Below are 19,989 nucleotides of genomic sequence, written 5' to 3'. Positions count from 1 at the left end.
CGGCTAAATTTTCCGCCAAAGAAACGACCGAGTTGGGTGCGTGCGTTTCCACGCTTCTGAACCACCCCTCCGTAACAGGAACGTACACCAAGGAGGTCTCTTTGGGACAGCTAGAAACGTGCCGGCGAATCTGGCGGTGGAATTGAATACGGGCTGGACCTCTGCTGGCAAGTTATGGAACTACTTCCACCACTCTACGGATTTATTTCTTCTCAAATCGCGCCCTGCGAGTCATCGATAGCTTGCCCGCCCGCATTCGCTCCTTGGGAGTTGCTCATCCGGGTCCTGCTGTGGCTCGGTTTCCCGATCCTGCTCAGGGTCGGTAAGTTTATCATCATTGGAGCTAAAGACAAGGTCCAGCTTCGGGATAAACATCTTCCGCCCTTTTCATCTACCTTACAACGCAAAATAACATTCAAAGGATCTGCATTGCGGTGTAACAAATATATTATTGACAAAAGGGTCATGTAAAGAAAATTACGATCGGATCAACGTGATGTGGATGTTTACCGCTAGACCGAATTGCACAACAACACGGAGCGGCGTGTCCGGGTCCAGAGGCCTGAGGTCTGGGATGACGCGTTTCATGCTGTGATATTAACCCAATGACCAATCGACGTGCTTCCTTGGCTGCTGAATCCTTTATCGCTCGGTCAGCTGTAGAGGAGATGGAGCCGTTCAAAATAAAGCGGTATCAGAGGTTTCATATAAATGTCTGGCCATGCCTGACGATTGAGGTGGACGTCCAATAGGCCTTGTTCATCATCCTTGGGCCCCGTAATTGCTCCTGATGCCTAGTCCTATATCGGGCCTTCTGCCTGACTCGGTATTGTTTTCCTCTGTCTCGTCTGGCTGTGGGAAGGAGGGAGGGTCCTGTACAAAAAAAAAAATTACTCGATGGGCGAGGAGAAACAATCTACCAGCCTCGCTTAAAGTGTGGACGGACGGATTCCTAAATCCCTGCCATGATAGCAAAAGCTTCACGCGCGGTCAAAATTGTCGCGTATTTGATACAGCCACTCTGGACATTCAGCACAACAGCCTTGAATACGCGCCGGGAAAATAGTCTTTGTGAACACAGAAATCTTTGCCCTTGTTCGGTTTCTTATCTGTGTTCTCTGACTTCAAAAACCTTGCTGGAACTTAATCCACTGGCTTGTCCTTAGGCTTGGGCTGTCGAGGCTCTGCAATGACCAAGTCTTGCAGATGCTCTCTTATGATGCAAGACTGGCTCTCCAGATACCTTGGAAGGTGCAGGGCGAGTAGCGTAAATGCTTGGTAAAGTTTTAAACTACTTGAACTTAGCGAATAAATGAGAAATTTGGTACCGTTCATGCTAGAAGGACATAATAACGGTACTTGGTCGCATCTTTCGATTCAAGTACGCAGAATTACTTGGACGGCTTGTCACGTCGCTTCGTTATGCTTGTTCATGATCTGGCCCGGGTACTAGTGGGTATAACCTGGCATTGACCCTGTTGTGTATGGGAGCCTTCAGTATCGCCGTCGTCTGCCCCACGGGCGGCTGTGTTGCTTGAACCTGTCATTGCTAATTCCGACTTCAAACTACAGGATTGTACACCTGTAACCTCCGCAGCAAGATGGAGACCTCGTCGTAAGACCCAGTTGGCAGAGTTATATCGACCAGTTCGTCCCCACGACCACGAACGCGAAGACTGCATGCTAAGAATCGGAAAGAACCTTACCACGCCCTTGAATATGGTGAAGATATCGAGTGACGATATTGGCAAAGGAGATCTTGCAGGTACCAGGATCTGCCACTAGGCCAGGGACGCGTCTGGAGTTGCGCTTTATCTCGAGCCACGCTATTCCTTCAACGTAATTACTCTTGATAACGATTGCTACGAATCAACAGATGCCGCTTAGTGACCAGGTTCGATGAAGAGAGCAGCTCCGACTTGCAGAAGGCAGCGAGTTCGTGGGCGCGATCTACATGTACATGCGTGATCACGTTCCACGCGTCCTTGTAAGCAATCAAGTCGCTATCACTAGTCAAAAAGGTGAAGAAATTTGTCGCCGAGCGACCTTTGTCAACCTACTGATCCGTTCGTCACGTTCTTTTGACCCTTTGAAACGGATAAGAGCTCCAGATATTGTGTTACAGGAGTATAAAGATGTCACACCATGAAGACAGGCAAAAAGCAACGAGAGGTAATCTGTCACAACTTCAAAGCAGGATCACCATTGTAATACCAGCTATTGTTGTTGTTTTTATACATATTATTATTAACAGCTTTTGTCGCTAACGAATAATCGGACCGTCGTGTCAGGTCGAGATGCTATGGTCGCGTGTATGTCATTCAGCGCGTTGCTGCTATAGCCAAGACTGAGGCAGGGGTAGAGGCTAAGCGCCGTTTTGGCGTGGATGCAAGCAAAACCTCTTTCAACAAAACACCGAAGGAACGTGACATGCCCTCACCACGTTGAAATACAGAGACTTGGCATCGACATGGACATTGTTGGGATTGTTGGGGCTTTAGGGGCCGTGGGCCAGTACTCTCTTCATTACCTCGTCTCCTCGATTAGTCCGGGCAGACCACGAACTTTCCATCCTGACGCTAAAGCTTTTGAGTTATAGACCCCTTCTCTCCACCCACCCACCGGCAAAAAAAAAAGTGAAGCAAGCAATGCCTCACTTCATTTTACGGCGCGTCAATAGCAAGTCTGTAAGAGCAACGGCGTTACACAGTCGAGCTTGACGCGATTTTGAATACCGCACAGCATCTCAGTATGAAGTGCCGAATTGGAATCGCACGGTCGATTCACCATGTCGCGTCGGTGGACTAGCTGTCTCCCCCTCACACAAACACACACGCGCGCGTGCGTCTTTCCCCTCCATTGCGCGTCTCCGACTTGACGGCGACAGCTGTCAAAGTACAAAGCAGTCAGTCGGGGAAAGTGGAGAGGGGGGAGGAGAGTTGTCTGTCAACTGATTTCCATGAATAGTATAGCTAACTGGTAAGCATGCTTTCGAGACTAATTGTCATTAATTGCAAGGACCTTCCTTGGGCAACAACGCACGGCGCGCAACTTTTATCCGGGGAATCAAAGAAGTCTGGGGGACGAGCGGCCCTCACATGCCCCGAACTTATGCCACTTTTTTTTTTAAAGGAACAGACTAAAAGTGACTAAAAAAATGCGACTAGTTAAAGAGTCTTCGAAAATGACGAATGGTCTCATTTGTGAAATTTCACCAAGATCTGGGTGGGTTCCGGTCTTAGCAAAGTTTTACGCAATTTTGCTGACAACAATGCTGAACTTGCGCATCTATTTTAGACACCAAACCGGGAGGAGAAAGGAAGGAAGGAAGGAAGGTCTGGCCCCATCAGAACAGTTGAAGAGACCTCTCTCCCCCCACAAAAAAAATAAACGAAGGAGGGGATTAAATAATAACACTACAATCGCAAGCAGACGTTTTTTCTCTTTTGAATTTTTTTATTATGGACCTGTGTTTCGTTTGATATTTACAATGCAAGAGAAATGAAAAAAAGGCCCAAGGATGGTTTTGCGAAACAAATGCAAGAAAACAAGTGGGAACAATGATCCACAGAAAAGACTATAATACAATGTGGACATAACTAAAGGGAAGATGCCATTAATGCTGAATAAAGCGTGCACCCGAGAAGTACGTCAAATGGTTGAAGTGGATGCGTGCGCGGAAAAGGTATGCTGTGATGGTCGTGGTTCGTGGTTCGTGGTCGTTAATCAATAGTGAGGCTGCATTGGTGGTACAGCGTATGTTGAGGCCGATGGTGCGTTATAGCCAAAGCTGGTCTTCACGAACTTCTGGATCACATCACACCCGCAATCGCGATGTCCAAGAATCTGGTTCTTGAGCCGGCGGACCTCCTCCTGCAGCTGATCAAGTGTCTCATGCAGGGCCTGGTTCCTCGCAGTAATCTCGTCTGCGTCCGAGATGGTCTTGAGTGTCTGTAACCTCTTCTTTTCGCGGCACTTGGAGGCAGCCATGCGGTTGCGCTCCAAAAACTTCTGGCGCTTCGCCTCTGGCGAGTCGTCTTCGGATGAGCGCTTGCGGGAGGAGGACTTGGATACTGCTCCTTTCGTCTTACGAGCGCCGGCAGCAATAGCAGCGTTCATGGCGGCGGCAGCCTTCTTTGATGACTTGGCAGCCTTTGCAGCCTTGCCCGTTGCCTTGGAAGCTTTGGTTGAGGTGTGGGAATCATTGTCGAAGGCGGCATTTGATTGGACGTCGCTCATGGTCGAGAATCGGCGCATAGCAAGTGCTGACATGGCAGAATCCACACCGCTATCGTTGTATTGGTCGCTGGGATCTTGGTCGACGTCTGAATCATACTCTTCAGTCTCGTGTCTTTCCTCACGATCGTCCTCTTCGTCCTCATCGTCATCAAGGTCCATACGGCTGTTGTCGGGATGATGTTCAACATCACGAGCAGCCTTGACAGGATGTGTGTTATGGATTTCGCTGGGAGCAAGAGTCTCGCGCGGGAACTGTGCGTGGCTGGGCTTGTTGTGGCTCAGTTCCTTGGCATCAGCGCGGTTTTCAAAGACGAGGCTGTGGTCGTAGGCATGTGTGCGGGTAGTGTGCGCATCAGTGGCCATGGAAGGATGGAACTGGTTCAAAGAGATAGTCTGGGGAGGAGGAGAGCGAATTGGTGGCGAGGGAGACGCGCTCGAAGATGACGAGGGAGAGAGACCCGGGGACATCTGTGGCGGCATAGGCATGTAGGTCTCGTCAAACATGATGTCGGCCCAGGGATGGCGGTCGAAATTGCGCTGCTTTTCATTTCCCTGCTGGTTGTTTTGGGAGACCTGGGCGGAGCTGGGGCTGGAGTCGGAATTGGAGTTGGAGCTGTTGATGACCGCGACGGCTGAGGACGGGGCTTTGAAGGAGGAGTCGAAGGGGTTGAGCTCAGCTTTTGGCGTTCCAGTGTTGAGGAACTTGAGGCTGGCGTCGAACGGGTTGTAGTTGTCGAGGCTGAGGCCGAATCCCGGGGTAAAGGCCCCACACTCCAGGAGGAACCGTGTGGGCGTAGGGTTGGTGTCTGGAGGGCAAGGAAAAAAAGAAGGTCACAGTGAGTACACTGGATATGGATCATACCATCATACACATCATCCACCAGGGCGAAACAGGCGCACGCTGGCCGAGATGATTAATTGTCGGAGGAGAGGGTCGCTGTGACTTACCACGGCGGATATCAGTTTCGAGAGACATGGTTGCAGAGGGTGTGGATGGACGACAAGAGAAGAGGGCTTTTGTGGACGCCGTGTTGTTGCAGTGGAGGGAGGGGGGGGGGGGGGGGGGGGGAGGAGACGAGATAGAGACGCGACTGCGAGAAGAGAGTGTGTTCGCGGGTGAGTGGAGTGGAGTGGAGTGGGTTCACGCTGAGTGTCTGGCGGTGGAGGTGAAGAGCGAGGCAAGCAAGCAAACAGAGCAGCAGCAGCAGCAGATGGTCCGAAGAGATGGAAGAAAGAAAGCGTGAGTGAGGAGAAGGAAGGCCAGAAACCCTCGAAGGAGCGGGTCCTTATATACGGGAAACGGACGGGGGGGTGTCTGCGTCCTGTGTATTCAGTCGCTATTCAGTCGCTATTCAGTCGCTATTCAGTTGCAATTCAGTCGCGCGGTGTCAGGCACATGGAGGGCCTCTGCCCAATCTTATTCAGTCGCATTCAATCAGATTCGACCCTGTGGAATCGGGGGATGCGCTTTAGAATACTCTGCTCAATAGACAACCCTTCCGTCTCAATTGAATCGGATTCAGTCGCATCTAACACAAACGAGGCTAACGCTAAGAAATGACGCCAACTTTCACTCTCACGCACTGGACTCCCAGCACACACCTTTACACCCCTCTACTCGGTCTTCTCATGGCCACGCTGTGTGGGAGTGTGAGGGAGACCCGCCTGCTGTCGCGAGTCGGCCATGCTGCCGCTCTTTTCCCTCCTCCACCCTCCTCTGCATGGAGATCCCTCCTCGTCCTCCTCGTCCCCCTTGCCCTCTTCGTCGACTCGGCCGCTGCTGTGGTTGCTCCCCTGGAGCAAAGAACACGCCACGAGTTGCCATAGTGCCATAGTGCGTTGCATTAACGATATTAACGACCGACTGAATAAAACAGGCTAAAGGCCGGTATGTTTATTACATCTTTTACATCACCTCCCAACGAGAGCTGCTGATACATATACATTACATTTGTCTCTATGATGTTATGGATGATATACCACCACTATCAGCACAGGCACGAAAAAGGCTGCCAACCTCGGCGGGTTTCAATTCGTTTACCTGAACAAAAGTCCCATTCCATGAACGAGCCAGCTGATGATGACCTACACAGGGCAGCTGTTAACGGGACTAGACTATTATCGACACCATAAAGGAAAACACGTCTTCTTTCCCAGCTTAAGAGCATGATTATTCCTCCGACGATATTGGATAATGCTTTGCCGATTGTTCTTGCAAAGCCATGGATCTATCTTGTCTTACTCCCTTCATTCCGCGAGCAAACCCTAGAATGAAACGCCAAAGTTCAAGTCAGTGTCTGACCTGGGTTCGCTGTCTCGGCAGCAGATCGACTGCTGAACTCAATAGGAAGGCCATGTAAAGGACACTCAAGACTGAACCGCGCGTCTCCCACCGCCGCGGATCTATGGCCAATTAAGCACGAAGCTGGAGTAAACTGCTGCCCTATGGCTCGGTCTAGGACGCGATACCGACTTGAATTTTTTTTTTTCTGTCTCAGTATCACCCAACCCGGCAAGTCATCACAGCCCACCTCTTGTTTAGCCTAAAAGAAAAAGCTGATTCGCACAGGGCAAAGCAAGCTTTGCGGTTGATAATAGCACACTCGCAGTATGAACTCGAGACAAGGATGTTCCTTTTTCCTCTTCTCTTCTTCTCTTCTTTTAATGACCTATAACGTGTGTAGACAGGGATTGAAGATCCTAGGGCTGCTATTAGCTACTCCATGGACACTCCACACCCCTTCATCGTCAAATCGTTCTCCTCCTCTGGTCTGTCATTTGTCCGCCCAAAGAGCGCAAGCATAAGAGGCCTACCCGATCTTTGGAATGCCGGTGTTTATTTTTATCGAGACAAAAATGGCAAAGTACGATACCAAAAGACCGTGAACGCGTCCCTGCTGAATCGGATAGGTCCTTGAGGCAATTGAGTCCTTGCACGAAAGACCAATGGAGAGGCTCCTCGCGCTAACATCGGCGGAGGCAGAAAGCGCGAGCTACGAATTAGTGTGCCAGACTAACAGGGGAGAACAGCAACAGCGCTGCACCAATGCTTCTGTTGCTTACGACCAAAGAAAGAAAGTAAATGCGATGTACCGATAATCCATTTGTTGTTGTTTTTGGTAGTCTACCTTGGGATGTATATCTTTGACCGGTAACGGTGGCCCTCGTCACAATTGTGCACAGAAAAGAAAAAGAATGCATGCACGCGTAATTTTGAGCTGCTTGTCCGCATTGACATCTTCCCTCCATTTGCATATTGACGGCGGTAAAACCGGTTATAAACCGGTTTCGCCGAAAATCAACACCAGCTTTCTCGTGAGATGATGATTTTTGAGTTTATCTGCTCTGGCGGTAAACTAAAATCTGTTCAGTATTCAGCAGAGATATCAGCGGATTGATTTTTTTGGTGGGACATTGTCAATTATGACTATTTTGTTAAGCAATACTCCTGTAGTTGACAATGTCTCACCAAAAAAATCAGTTGCACGAACAAAAATCATGCTGGGAAATCCAAGAAACGAGGGAAGCTACATGTGCGTTCTGCATCCTCGTGCTCCCTCCTGTGCAGCGCGCTTCCCACGAGAAAAGAAGTTTCAACAGGTTAGCCCCCAATGTATGAAAATGCCATGAGGCCGGGGGACAGGGAACGAAACAAAACAGCGGGAAAGTATATTAATGTCATATTCCTTGAGGGGCGAGAAAGCATCGATCCACGGCTAGTCCAGGGTCATCGAGATGCCCTCATTCTCTAGTCTAGGAGGGTCGCCCTCGTTGATCGCTTCTGTCAGAGCTGCTCATGACATCACATCCCCATCGCCCGTCTTTCGTACGACCTTGTACGAGTACCCTAATGCAAGATTTCACAAAAAAAGCAACAGGCAAAAAGAAAAAACAAAGAGGGGAAGAGCACCTTTATTATAACCTGCACAGTCCTCCTGTAATTAGCGAGTATTGAGTTTAGGCGAAACAAGTAACAAGGACGGATATGTCTGTCAATTAGGGAAAGTATTGCTCATCCCCCTCCCTCCCAGTACGAGCACATGGTACCTTTTCTCGGACAAAATGTTTGTTTTTTCACACTCCTGGAAGCAATAAAAAAACATCTTCTATTACCCATATAATAACCACATTTGTACACACGCATTGTCTACAACGCAAAGGACTACCGATAGGCTGACTGGATTACGTTCTGAAAGATCGGTCAACAGGAGCGATTCTAAAATCCAGTCTACACGTAAAAGAAAAACTAATAAGAAGGATGGACCGGGGCATGCCGCGTCTGTCTTCCGTTTCATCCGTGTAGACTTGTGCGCACCTGATTCCTTTACCTAAGAGTGAAATCTGACACTTTGCCGACAGACAGAGAGTGGAATTTAAGGAATGTATCCTCCATATTTGAGAGAGACCCACACACCCAGACTGAGGTACCCTGGTCATCGCGTTATCCTTAAAATTAGAAAGAACGTTGTTTGCTTTTTTAATATTGCATGAACGAATAAACAAGTGCACCTTGCTATCTATCACCCTATCTCCATATAACTGAATCGAACAAGACAAAAGAGACCAGAAGTAGTCTAGTGGGACATAGCGTGATGTCATAGCACATTATGGTCCCCCATCCCAAAACTGTAATAAATTATAAGGACTCGTTAGGCCCAATAGTTTTATCCGCATTGAATACAATGGAGAGTATCAAGAGTCGTGACCACAACCACTCCTTAACCTCCTTCAAGCCCGTCCTGACATCATGCAGACCCTACAAAGGCCAATAAGTTGAATTGGTTTGTTCTCGGCGTTCATGAAGCGCACTCGCGCTGAGATAAGGTTTGAAGCCAATCCATTTCTTTTTTAATAAACACAGGACAAGAGCTCTTCCCAGCGAGTAAGACGGGGGAAAGTAAACTAAGTTAGACAAAGTAGAACGGAAAAGCAGTTCCCTGGACCAGTTTTGCATCCTGCAAACAGGTCCTGGCAAACTGCAAAATAGACGCTGGGGCTATTTAGCGTCAACTCTACAGCATTTTTACGCGCTAGTCGTATGCCCTGTTGCAGGGTGCAGAGTCAGGGCCAAAAAAACAAGCTAGAACGAGCGAATTTCGCATGGAAAGATGTATGGGGAAAATCTAGACCCTTCTTGCTTACTGCCGTATTGCAGAACGTCGCCTTTTTCTGCGAGACTAGATGTCGATATGCCCTAGTGGACGTACTGCAAATCTATCAAAATCAATCCGATCCGTCCGCCGTGTGGACAATCATCGACTGCTCGTGTCTCTGAAACGTTCAACACGGTACCAACAAACACACACACACACACAAACATACACAAATGCACAGGGTCGTCAACGTACATAGGAGAGATTAGACCTTCACTCATCGAACTTTGCACAGGCTACCCTTGTGTCCGCTCTCTGCTTTGCTCTCTCATTTCCAATTACCCAATTCATTTACGACCCACGGTTTTAGTTTTTTTTTTTTTTTGTGTGTGCCTTATTCAGTTCGTAACCAGTTGCATATACTTGTACATGCACTTTATGGAAAAAACAAAACCATATCTGCTCATCGTTCCACCAACACCTACCTACCGTCATCCCTGGCGCACGCCTTCTGCCCTCATAGACATCATCCTACAGAAATGACGCTAGAAAGTCACTTTCGAATGAGCTCATTTTTTTAGCTTGCGGTTCCTTGTTCCTGGCCGTCTTTACTTCATATGTTATTCCTGGACATGATTAAGGTCGTTTCTGTTTATCGTTTGTTTGTTATAATCAAGAACGCGTCGTTCGTTCATTCTATTCATATCCAGAAATCGTTTTGTGATTTTCCCCGTCCGCTGTCTTTAAAGAGACATGCAGACTAACTGTGGACAAATACTACGAGAGAAAGAGAGAACATGGGAAGGAAAGGAGATAGCGATCTTAGATGCGGTTCATGATTGGTTCCTGGGCCCTGTACCTGTCGTGTCGTGTCGTGTCCCATCCCTAGGGCACTGAGGTGAGGGGGTTGAATACAGCGAAAAAAAAAAAAAAAAAGTCTGCTAACCGTTTTCGTCCGCACCAAAAATGATCATCCCTTTCCCAATCGCTGGACTCAAGGCTCGAATAGCCGGCGGAATTCCCTCGATGACGATGAGCTCTTTTTCCTTGAACAATAGACCTGTCAGAAACCAATCGATGGAGCTTCAGAGAAGAGCTTTCAGTTCCTTATCCCAATATTACTTAAAAAAAAAACGGCAATTTGTGATGCATGATATCTCGCGCTGTTAGCAGGCCCTGAACAAAAGAAAGGACTACGCCCATCGCCCTATTCTCTCAGCGTTTTCATATTCCGCGCCCTACGTCCGTCCTACCTTTTTTATTTTTTTATTTTTTTATAGCGTGTTGTTGTCCTAGCAAGATCAATGGCCAGTTCTACTTTGGACACCACATACAGTGGTGTCTTTTATCGTGCATGTAACCGTAGGATTTCCGTTATAATGTCAAATTCCTCCCGCGCGTTTTTTTCTTTCTCTCATTTATCTTAGTGCCGATCATACAAGGCTGTTGCGCGTGGGCCATCGAGAGTTCTGCATCCATAGCGCGGCTGCGCGCGCGTACCTGCGGAAATACGAGGCTAGTGCCTGGATGTTCGCCATCTTGATTAGCAAGGACCAACACCCCCAGGCCGTGCAAAAAATGGTTCTAAACCCAATCTGAGATGTCGTCCAGATCCACCGCGTTTTTCTCATACTACAGTATAGGAGGAAAAAAAAATGAGGGGAAGAGTTTTCACTCCCCCTTCCCTCTAGTCTACATTCTCATTGTTCTATTGAGTAATTGCGTTATCTACTATGGGCATCATCATCATCAGGGCGCATAATAATTAAAGTTCACTGGGTATGATGATGTAGTCTATTTCCCCCCTCTCCCCTCTGCCTGACGTGTTTTGTTGGATTCAAAGAAGCTGGAGAAGCTGCAGAGCATGAGTGGGACCCACAGAGCCTATCCAATCGGGACGTTACACCATCTAATTTATTTCTAGTCTACTGTCTATTTGTGTGTGTGTGGGCGTACCCACGCCCTGCAAACCCAGCGGCGGGTTTTCCTGATTTTCACGTAAGGATGCTTGTTCTCAGATCCAACCTTAAAAATGATTCTCTCGCTTGCAAAGAAATGACCCGCATTGAACTGAAAGCCATTTTGTACACATAGACACACACACACACACCCACACCCCCAAACAAGTCCGATCATCCCTCATCACAAGTCGGGGTCCCGGTTGCCCCGGCTATTATTTTATTTTGTCCATAGAGGGTGAGAGAGAGATTCTAGTCGTGATTGCCTGCCGGTATCGAATGCCATTCACCAGCGAATCAGTATCTCCCCGCGTCCACCGGTTTATTTCCATTCTCAGCTTGACCCAATACTCGACAGCTCCATACATGTAGTACCTAACTGGTCAATATTCCGTTCCTGAGCCCTTTCTTCTTTATCCCCCGCTGTTCATTTTTTTTTTTTTTTTTTTTTTTCATCCACTACCGTTTGCTTTCCATCTTTTATATTTGGTTCCTGTATCCGCTGCACCTTCCTGGTAGGTGCCTTTTTTTTTCTTTTTTTTTTTCTCTTGTCCAAAGAAAAAAAAATAACTACCGACCACCAATCACCAACCCAAACGCCTTGAAAAAAACCCAAACGCCTCGAAAAAAAACCTAAACGCCCTATGGAAACGACCGGGGTATCCCTATCCCCCCTGCACAAGCAAGTCTACGGTCTTTTCTCGTTCCCTCCAGTCGTCATCGCCGTCATCGTACAACTAACTAACTAACTGTCAACAGAACTATGTTCAAACAGGCATCCTCTCTCCCCCCCACATTTGAGTCTACACAGTCGTTTTTTTTTGGCCCTTTAGACACGAAGTATGTATAGTCTATACATGGCCCCCTTTCTTCGAAATAATAGTTATCAGCTTAAATATATATATGTGTGTATAGATATAGAATGTCTTTTCTTCTTTTCTTTACTTTTCTGAGCATTTTTTTTTTTTTTAAAAAAAAGGGGACTTTGTTCTCATAATACTAACGCTAACACAGCATTTGAGTTCAAGTTTTGCAGTACACAGTGTAGGGTATGTGTGTGTACTTTTTTAAACCTGGATCAGAAAACCCTTCCTCCTCCTCCTCCTCGAGGAACAAAGGGCTTTTCCGATTTAGGCGCGGCAGCACACCCTCATCTCGGGCAACCCTCCCGGTGCTGTTTGTAGTTTGATGTCATCACCCTATGCGGGTGGGAGGGGGGGGGGGGGCACGCCACGAAGGAAAAGGACAACGGTGAGAAGAGAGATGAGGAGAGTTGGTGGTGGTGGTGGTTCAACAAATCATGCACCTGCGGGGTGATTATGTCTCAAAAAAAAAAAAAAAAAAAAACGTGTGCATACCGCATAACGTACTGCATGCATCCGTTTTGTTTCTACAAGTCTTTCTGTGCATGGATGTATGAATGTATGTATCTTTAGGTAACCCCCCCCTCACTCACTCACTCACTCACTCCAAGTTCAATGCAAAGCCAGCGGGATGAAAAAAAAAATCTTCCTCCATGGGCTGAACCCCACCCCTGTCCTCAAAAGCAGTTTTTTTTTTTTTGGGCGCTTGCGCGGGAACCCAACAGCACCCACAAAACGCAGGGGACGATCAGCAAAATGCACGCATACACACACACACGCACACACAAACATACACTACACGCATACACATACGCATCTCAGGAACATGGATGTCATCATCATCATCTTCTTCTTCATCACCATCATCATCGCCGCTCGGTCTCATCATTCAGGGGGTGGGGGATTGAGAAATATGAACTGATTTACGCCGAGAAACCAAACGACAGACTGAAAAGCAAAAGAACCAAAGAATTCAATCATGGGTGTAGACTAAGTCTATGCACATGCGCGACTAGCTAAATGTGCATACTGTCATACCGTCTTTGTATATTTTCCGTCAAAGAGAAACGGAAATCGTTTTTTTTTTTTTTTGTACAACAAAGGACGGGCCATCTTTTTTTTATTTTATTTGTTGTCATTGTCGTTGCGTTTGCGTTGCGTTTGCGTTGCGTTTGCGTTGCGTTTGCGTTGCGTTGCATGATACATTGTCATGTCGTTAATCAAAAGCTGATTTTGAGATCGCGTTTCATTTGTACACCGGATGCTCATCATTCGTCCACACTGGTAGGTCTGGAACTGCCACCGCTTCCATTATGGCCTCCATCTCCACTGTTACTACCCGTGCTTCCGCGCTGGATCGTGCTCGTCGTCGAGATCTGACTGTACACCGATCCGCCGCCTACCATCGATCCACTTCCGCCTCCTGTCCCTCCTAGCCCCGGCCAGCTGTGCGTCGATCCCCCAGCACTCTGTCGCGTACTACCGCTCGTCGACAGATTCTTGTTCTTTGGCGGCTCCCGGATCGTGCTCAGCTCATCCACCATTCTCTCGGGTACCCATGGGCGTGTCAAGAGATAGTGGAAGATCAGCTGTTGAGTTGGTCTCAAACCGTTACCAGAGACATCGTCCTCCTCCTCTTCATAGGACGATTGATGGGTAATGTTGGCTCCGATCTGCCGATCTACTGAAGACGTCCGATATTTAGCTGTCCTGTGAAGGGCTGACGACAGTGATGGTGCTCTGAAATGGTGGTGGTTCTTCGTCGCCGCCTTGATGTACGATCTCGGTGGTTGGGAAGAGTACTTTGGACCAGACTGATAAGCCGTGAGAGCCATCAAGAGATCTTGTATCCGGACATCATCCTCCGGTGCAAACTGTGTATTGATCGACGGCGAACCCGTCGAGCCCGATTTCTCCCGCAAACTGGATGTCGCTGGTATCTGAGACGAAATCGGTGGCGCAGAATTGTTGCTCTTCTTGACCGCAGCTAATAAATATGTAATATCCATGATGAACGTCCCCAGGAATGGCACCATCGGTCTCCGCGCGGCCTCCTTGGTCCTGAAGCCCAGATTTGACAAGCTGCTGCTCATTCCGTTTAGACTCAACATGTCAAGTTTTCCTGAAGGTGCCGAGGTTGGGTAAACTGGTGAAACTGCTGGGGGCGATAGCATCATAGTTCCAGCATTCAGGCTCGCCATCATCTCTCGGTACTTTCCATAGTTCCTGGCCTCGCTCATGAGTTCGGACAGTGTTTCCAGCTTGTGCATGCTCTTCCGCGGTACAAAGCTCCAGGTCCGTTTCAGTCGCTTGATCGGTGGCGTGCCCAAGGCCGAGAGCACCGCCTTGAGTGTCTGAAAGTTCTCCAGCTCATGCAGCTTCACCGCGACCTTGACCCAATAATGCATGCACTGGGCCCGTCCAGATGCCTCTGGCGGAAACAGTACTGAATACTCGATCATACGCGTTAAATAGTTGAAGAAATCCGTTGAAGCTGTAATACTCCGATGTGGGGTTTTGGGCGAGTGTGTCAGAAGTGCTGACGGTGGGATCTCTAGAAAGACGGCTGATTCGACGAGCGTGAGTTGGTAGGCGACAAGATAGGCTGGGAATTCGAGAATAGAGGTGACGCTGGCGGACCGATAGAGGAGTTCCCGCACTTTAGTGATGGTCGCCATGACATTCGAGATCATGGACGTGTATTTTGTGAGGTTCTCCTGTAGCGTTTGTGTATCCACATCGTCCTCCTGCCGATCGCTTTTGGGTTTGGTGTCGTCGCCATGCTGCAGCTCAAGCGTCCTTTCCTGTAACTTCTGCTTGGTCTCCGCCAGCTTGGCCGAACAGGTCTTTTCCTTTTCAACCAGCGTACGATGGGTCGTCCTAAGAGGAGTCACTGGAATGAGTGGGATGTGGTCGCTGGGGCCGTATGTCTTTTGGTCCAATTGGTCGTCGTTGTCGCCACTGATACGCTCCGCTTCGACCAGGTTGGTGGGATCGACACTTCCATCAGGAATTACTGTGATGAAAGCATTGGCCTGGCTTAGAGATGCGTATTGGGGAAGGGTATATGAGCGCGATCGATCTGCGGATGAGATGCTGGAGGAGATGCTGGATGGCGACAGCGTTGGCGAGGTGGGGACCGACAGCGGTGTTCCTGGCCGTCGTGTTGGGTTTGGTATGGCAATGCTGGGCGAAGACGCCCTCCGATGCAATGTCGGTGAAAACACGTGTGCTGGAAGGGTCATAGAATGAAAATAAAAGGTTCAGCTGAGAATCTGAAGCATGCTCCGATCGATAAATCATAATTTTGTCCGATGTCATGGTTGTCTGATTGCGGTGTACACACATACCTTCCAGGTCGTCGTCCTCATCCTCGTCTTCGTCTTCGTCCGAATCCTCCTCGTCCAGCAAATGTTCCTCAGTCTTAATATCCTGCAATTTTCTGTACAATCGTGCCGGCTTTGGTGGCAGCGGTGGTTTTGACTGAGGGGGCGATTCCCGTCCTCCGACGTGCATGCTCTGTGCAGGCAGCGAGTGTGGCCTGGAGGCATGGTCCGATGACTTTTTAAGGCTGCTCGTGCCTGGGATAGTGCTGAGGGGATGCAGACTGTTCGTGGTGTTACTGGCTCCTCCTCCTATTGACGGCATAGTTCCTTGTTCTGTGAATCCTAAGACTGGGCTACGACTGGGTGGTGTTGGTGCTACTACGGGTGGCGGTGGTCTCCGTGTCGGTTTAGGTGGTAATGAAGGCGCAAGCACGGTTGTCGTGCGTGGCGGCGGTGGTGATGCGGTTGGACTATTGGCGGGCGGGGTTGATCTCGAGGCATAGGTCGTGACCCGTGAGAAGATGGGTGAAGACAATTGTTGTTGCTGCTGTTCTACGCTACAGATGTCCGAGGCTGTGGCTCGCAACTGCTCTGTCAACATGGTTACGGTCTTTGTCTGCCCCGCCGTTATCCTGTCCGAGTGCCTGGAGAGAGAGGTCTTCCGGGGAACCGCCGGTGGCTCTGAGATGGCGGCGATGGCGGCATTCTGCCTCGAGAGGATGTCCTGTGCGTACACCACACTTGACCGCGTGATGGATATCAGTGTTGCTGTCGTAGTGGAGGTGATGGCCACTATTGGTGCGGGAGCGCAAAGGAGAAATAAAGTAATCAGTCTCGTTTGGGGTTCCTCAAAAAACTCTGCTGTGGTAGGTTCAGGCACGAAGCAATATCACCCTCCAAAGCACGAGCAACGGCTGTTTGCAGAAGGTTGAGAACGCACAGATACGCACCATTTGCGATAAACTTGACCTTGCGAAGCTCTATCGCGGCGGCGTCGATGATGTCCAGGTAGCAGAAGTAGGCGTCCTGAGCAATTAAGCCAACGAACCAACGAACCGATAAGTTAGTCCGATAAATACCAAAACACAAACAATAAAGTACATGTGCATACATAAACAACAGATAAACTGAACGGCTGAACATAAATTGTTGGTAAGGAAATGATGATCCCGTTCTGCATGTTCATAACATTTACCTTGAAGTTGCCGGAGGAGACTGCATCGGCAGACCTGGCCAGCATCAACTGGATCTCTTCCATAGATTTTTTTAATGTGTGTATATGAGTAATATGTGTATAGGTGTGTGTGCAGACTGGATGGAGAGAGTGAAAGGGAGAGAGAAAGAAGGAGGCCGAAGACGAGGAAGAATACAGAGAAGGAGAGCGGGGGAAGAGGAATAGTGTGTATGTTGTATAAGCAAAGGCGCGATGAGTGTGTAGTGAAGTTTGCAATGCCTTGTTTTTTCAGTGTGACATTCGGAGAGGGAGAGAGAGAGAGAAAGTGAAGGATGGATGTTGTTGTTAATGCAGTTGCTGAGGGTATGACATTCTCCGTGAAGGTGGAAGGTGGAAGGTGGAAGTGGAAGTGGAAGTGGAAGCGGAAGTGGAAATGGAAGGTGGAAGTGAAAGGAAGGATGTATCAGGAGCAAGGAGCGATGGCGGCTGTGAGTGATGAAGGAATGTGAGGAATGTGAGTGAGTGAGCGATTGGATGATGGAGAGAAATGCTTTCTTTGTTCCGACCAGAAAAAGAAAGAGAGCTACTTTGTTCCCTTTTTCCATAACCTTTTTGGTCAGTGTCCATCCCAATCGCCCTGATGCCAAAGGTACCGCCCGCCTGGGATCTCCATCTTGGATCTCCTTTTCCCCTCTCCGGTAGTGATCACAGCCATTTGAACCAACCCCATGCGAGCAAACTCATTCGATCCCCTTTCCTTAGCACGACACTGTCTCTTCTGATTCGAACCTGGCTCGGGCAAACCAGGTCTGTACCTCTCGTTGCTTTGCGTTGCTTTGGTTTTTGTCTCTGCCTTTTTTTGATCCATCCAGAAAGTGTCCACATGTGTGTGTGTGTGTCAGTCGCCCAGCCTGCTAAACAAAATAAAGCCCTTGTTTCTTCGTTGTTCCCTCTTGCAACATTCAGCTCTCTTCGGCTCAGCTGAATCAGATCCTTGCCGCGCACAAGGAGCTCGCTCCTGACAGGTAACGAAACAGTACCCACACCTGCACACCTTGTACCTGTATACAACCTCATACATTGCCTCCTTTCGTGTGTCTCCTTCCTTTCCTTTCTCTTTGGCCCCCCCCCCCAAAAAAAAAAAAAAGAGCTGTTTCTTCACCTCAGCATGTCTTCATTTTGCATGTCATCCAACTCCAACGCCCGTTGTTATTATTCTCCTTTTTTTATTTCTCACAAGGCCCTGTCTTGTGAATACATTGCATCGTCCTACGCCCAAGACAACACGCGTGCGCGTGCTTCAATGGGCTGTTTCTTTGTCTAGTCTAGGCTTTTATCCCCCACTCGGCCTATTGTCTAGTTTGCCGTGCGAAACTTGTTTGCTTATATCATCTCCATGCCCCAATACGCTATTCTTGGACTATGAACACACTAGCTCCACACTAACACCCTCCACCTCAAAAAATTCACAAACTCTACTTTAGGTATCCAGGTTGTGTTCTCTCCACAGTCGCATACCACATCGATGATATGTCTCCAGAACTCCGGTCCTTTGCAATGGACCTGGTCGAGTCCAACATGAAGGAGCTGTAAGCGATATACATATTTTGTAAAACTGAGTCTGCCCTCGGTTCCTCATTCTTTGGCACATGCAATACCATGTGGCCACATCCCAAAGAAATATGAAGCTGAACGGTCGAATATGTTTTTTCTCTCTCAGATACATGAAGTCAAAGGACGGCTGGTGCAGAGAGGACAAAGAGAATGAGATGCAGGATGTCTCATCGCGGTACCTCGTTGCCTTTGATAAAGACGTACCTGTTGCCATGGTGCACTTCCAGTTTGTCGAGGAAGAGACTATGACAAGCAGAGATGTCGAGGTCGCGTACTGGTAAGCGGCCTGCCATTCAATAAAAACAAGTGACTCGTTCTGAAGACAGGAAAGATACTTAATTAAAGTGGTGTTAATACATTCGTATTTTATGCTGTCTTGTGAATAGTTTCGAGATCCAGGTCGTGGCTGGATACCAGCGCCGTGGGATTGGCGCTTATTTGATCGGTCTGCTCGAGATAATTGGAAAGACAGCACAGATGGAGAAGGTCATGCTGACCGTCTTTAAAGGTATGAGAATTAAATGAATGACATTGTCTCAATCCTGGTTCCTGGGAATCATTTCATTCCTGACGCGTTTTGTATTTTTGTTCCTGAATTTACCACCGACTTCCAGCCAACAAGGACGCGATCAAGTTTTACATTAATCAACTTCAGTAAGCCAATTATTTCTTTACACCAAGTCCCACCCCCAGAAGAGGATTATAAGCTCGCAATCCTGCACGCCTATACTGACACCAATGATATTAACGTTCATCTTCCTTTTAAATTTAACAGTTATATATACGATGAGATCTCACCATGCATTTGCCTCACGCGTGGAAGGGCCTCACGATTTGATTATGAGATCCTTAGCAAGTCATTGTCCTAAACAACGGGAGCAGCAAATAAATGCTTCGTGAATTTTCTATGTTCAACCATTACGTTGTTTAGATGCAGCTCCACTGCAGTCTAGTTAAAGACGCGTCCTTTTCCTTTTTCCTAATTTTTTTTTTTTTTTTTCGCCCGGACACTAAAAATACGACAATGGTGGCGAGCTGTGCCTTTCATGGCCGAAATTGGTATACGTCGCATTTGCGGGCATAGTATGCATGCCTGCATGGCATCAAAAAGTGAGCCGGCGTAAAACAATAGCCGTTATTTTTACAGCGCACGTTAATCAGGAACGAATGCGGCCTCTCAAAATAACGGCCAGATGTAGTCGTATAATCCTAACGGAGCTATTACTGCCCCACAAATGATGCATAAAGACTTTGCTACAAGAAGAAACTATCACATCCACAAGATGATCTTACCTAAAGAGTCCCATACATGACGCGTTTTGTCTTCAGTATAATAAAATTTTGGCTGTGGGATTATCAAGCACGATCAGCTTTCCTGGGTTCAATTTTACCATACCCGCATGTGAAGGTGCCTTTGTTTACACCGTCGGGGGCAGATTCTCTATCGACCTGCTCTTTTTTCGCATACCATTTCTAGCAGATGTGATGGAGCGCAACGAATAAAAGAGAAAGAGAGCTCGGACCAGATTGTGATGGACAACCGATAGTGACCAAAAAGGCGGCAAGGACAAATACTGTTATCCTCCGATCATGCATCGCAAAAAAGGGAGCAGTTTCAACGAGCCGTTGCTGGTTATGTTTACAGATATTTCTATTTGGGTGCACCGGATATTGTAGACCAAAGATGGCCTTTGGCGTCATTTTTTTTCCACTAAAATACAC

General features: G+C 48.1%; 4 protein-coding genes across 4 annotated transcripts; 2 read left to right on the top strand and 2 right to left on the bottom strand.

The window, feature by feature from the left end:
* Window positions 1-3,419: 3,419 nt before the first annotated feature.
* BC939DRAFT_467284 (uncharacterized protein) lies at window positions 3,420-5,290 on the bottom strand. The gene is made up of 2 exons (XM_051557761.1): window positions 5,188-5,290; window positions 3,420-5,045 (listed from the first exon to the last, which is right to left on the bottom strand). Exons 1-2 carry the CDS (start codon window positions 5,213-5,215, stop codon window positions 3,727-3,729), a joined length of 1,347 nt encoding a protein of 448 aa, XP_051407070.1. The 5' UTR covers window positions 5,216-5,290; the 3' UTR covers window positions 3,420-3,726.
* A 291-nt stretch (window positions 5,291-5,581) lies between these two features.
* BC939DRAFT_467283 (uncharacterized protein) lies at window positions 5,582-6,129 on the top strand. The gene has a single exon (XM_051557760.1). The coding sequence runs from the start codon at window positions 5,797-5,799 to the stop codon at window positions 6,064-6,066; it is 270 nt and encodes an 89-aa protein (XP_051407069.1). The 5' UTR covers window positions 5,582-5,796; the 3' UTR covers window positions 6,067-6,129.
* Window positions 6,130-13,295: 7,166 nt separating this feature from the next.
* Window positions 13,296-17,213, bottom strand: BC939DRAFT_467280 (uncharacterized protein). The gene is made up of 4 exons (XM_051557759.1): window positions 16,675-17,213; window positions 16,430-16,505; window positions 15,504-16,271; window positions 13,296-15,385 (listed from the first exon to the last, which is right to left on the bottom strand). Exons 1-4 carry the CDS (start codon window positions 16,735-16,737, stop codon window positions 13,422-13,424), a joined length of 2,871 nt encoding a protein of 956 aa, XP_051407068.1. The 5' UTR covers window positions 16,738-17,213; the 3' UTR covers window positions 13,296-13,421.
* Window positions 17,214-18,183: 970 nt separating this feature from the next.
* BC939DRAFT_507801 (uncharacterized protein) lies at window positions 18,184-19,136 on the top strand (the record flags this gene model as incomplete). Its single annotated transcript, XM_051560923.1, has 5 exons — window positions 18,184-18,242; window positions 18,374-18,544; window positions 18,654-18,775; window positions 18,882-18,921; window positions 19,043-19,136. 5 exons carry the CDS (start codon window positions 18,184-18,186, stop codon window positions 19,134-19,136), a joined length of 486 nt encoding a protein of 161 aa, XP_051407067.1.
* Window positions 19,137-19,989: the final 853 nt, after the last annotated feature.

This window comes from Gamsiella multidivaricata, assembly GCF_025024155.1.
Source record: "Gamsiella multidivaricata strain RSA 2152 chromosome Unknown BC939scaffold_106, whole genome shotgun sequence".
Classification (NCBI taxonomy): domain Eukaryota; kingdom Fungi; phylum Mortierellomycota; class Mortierellomycetes; order Mortierellales; family Mortierellaceae; genus Gamsiella; species Gamsiella multidivaricata.
This window is presented reverse-complemented; position numbering and strand designations above follow the sequence as displayed.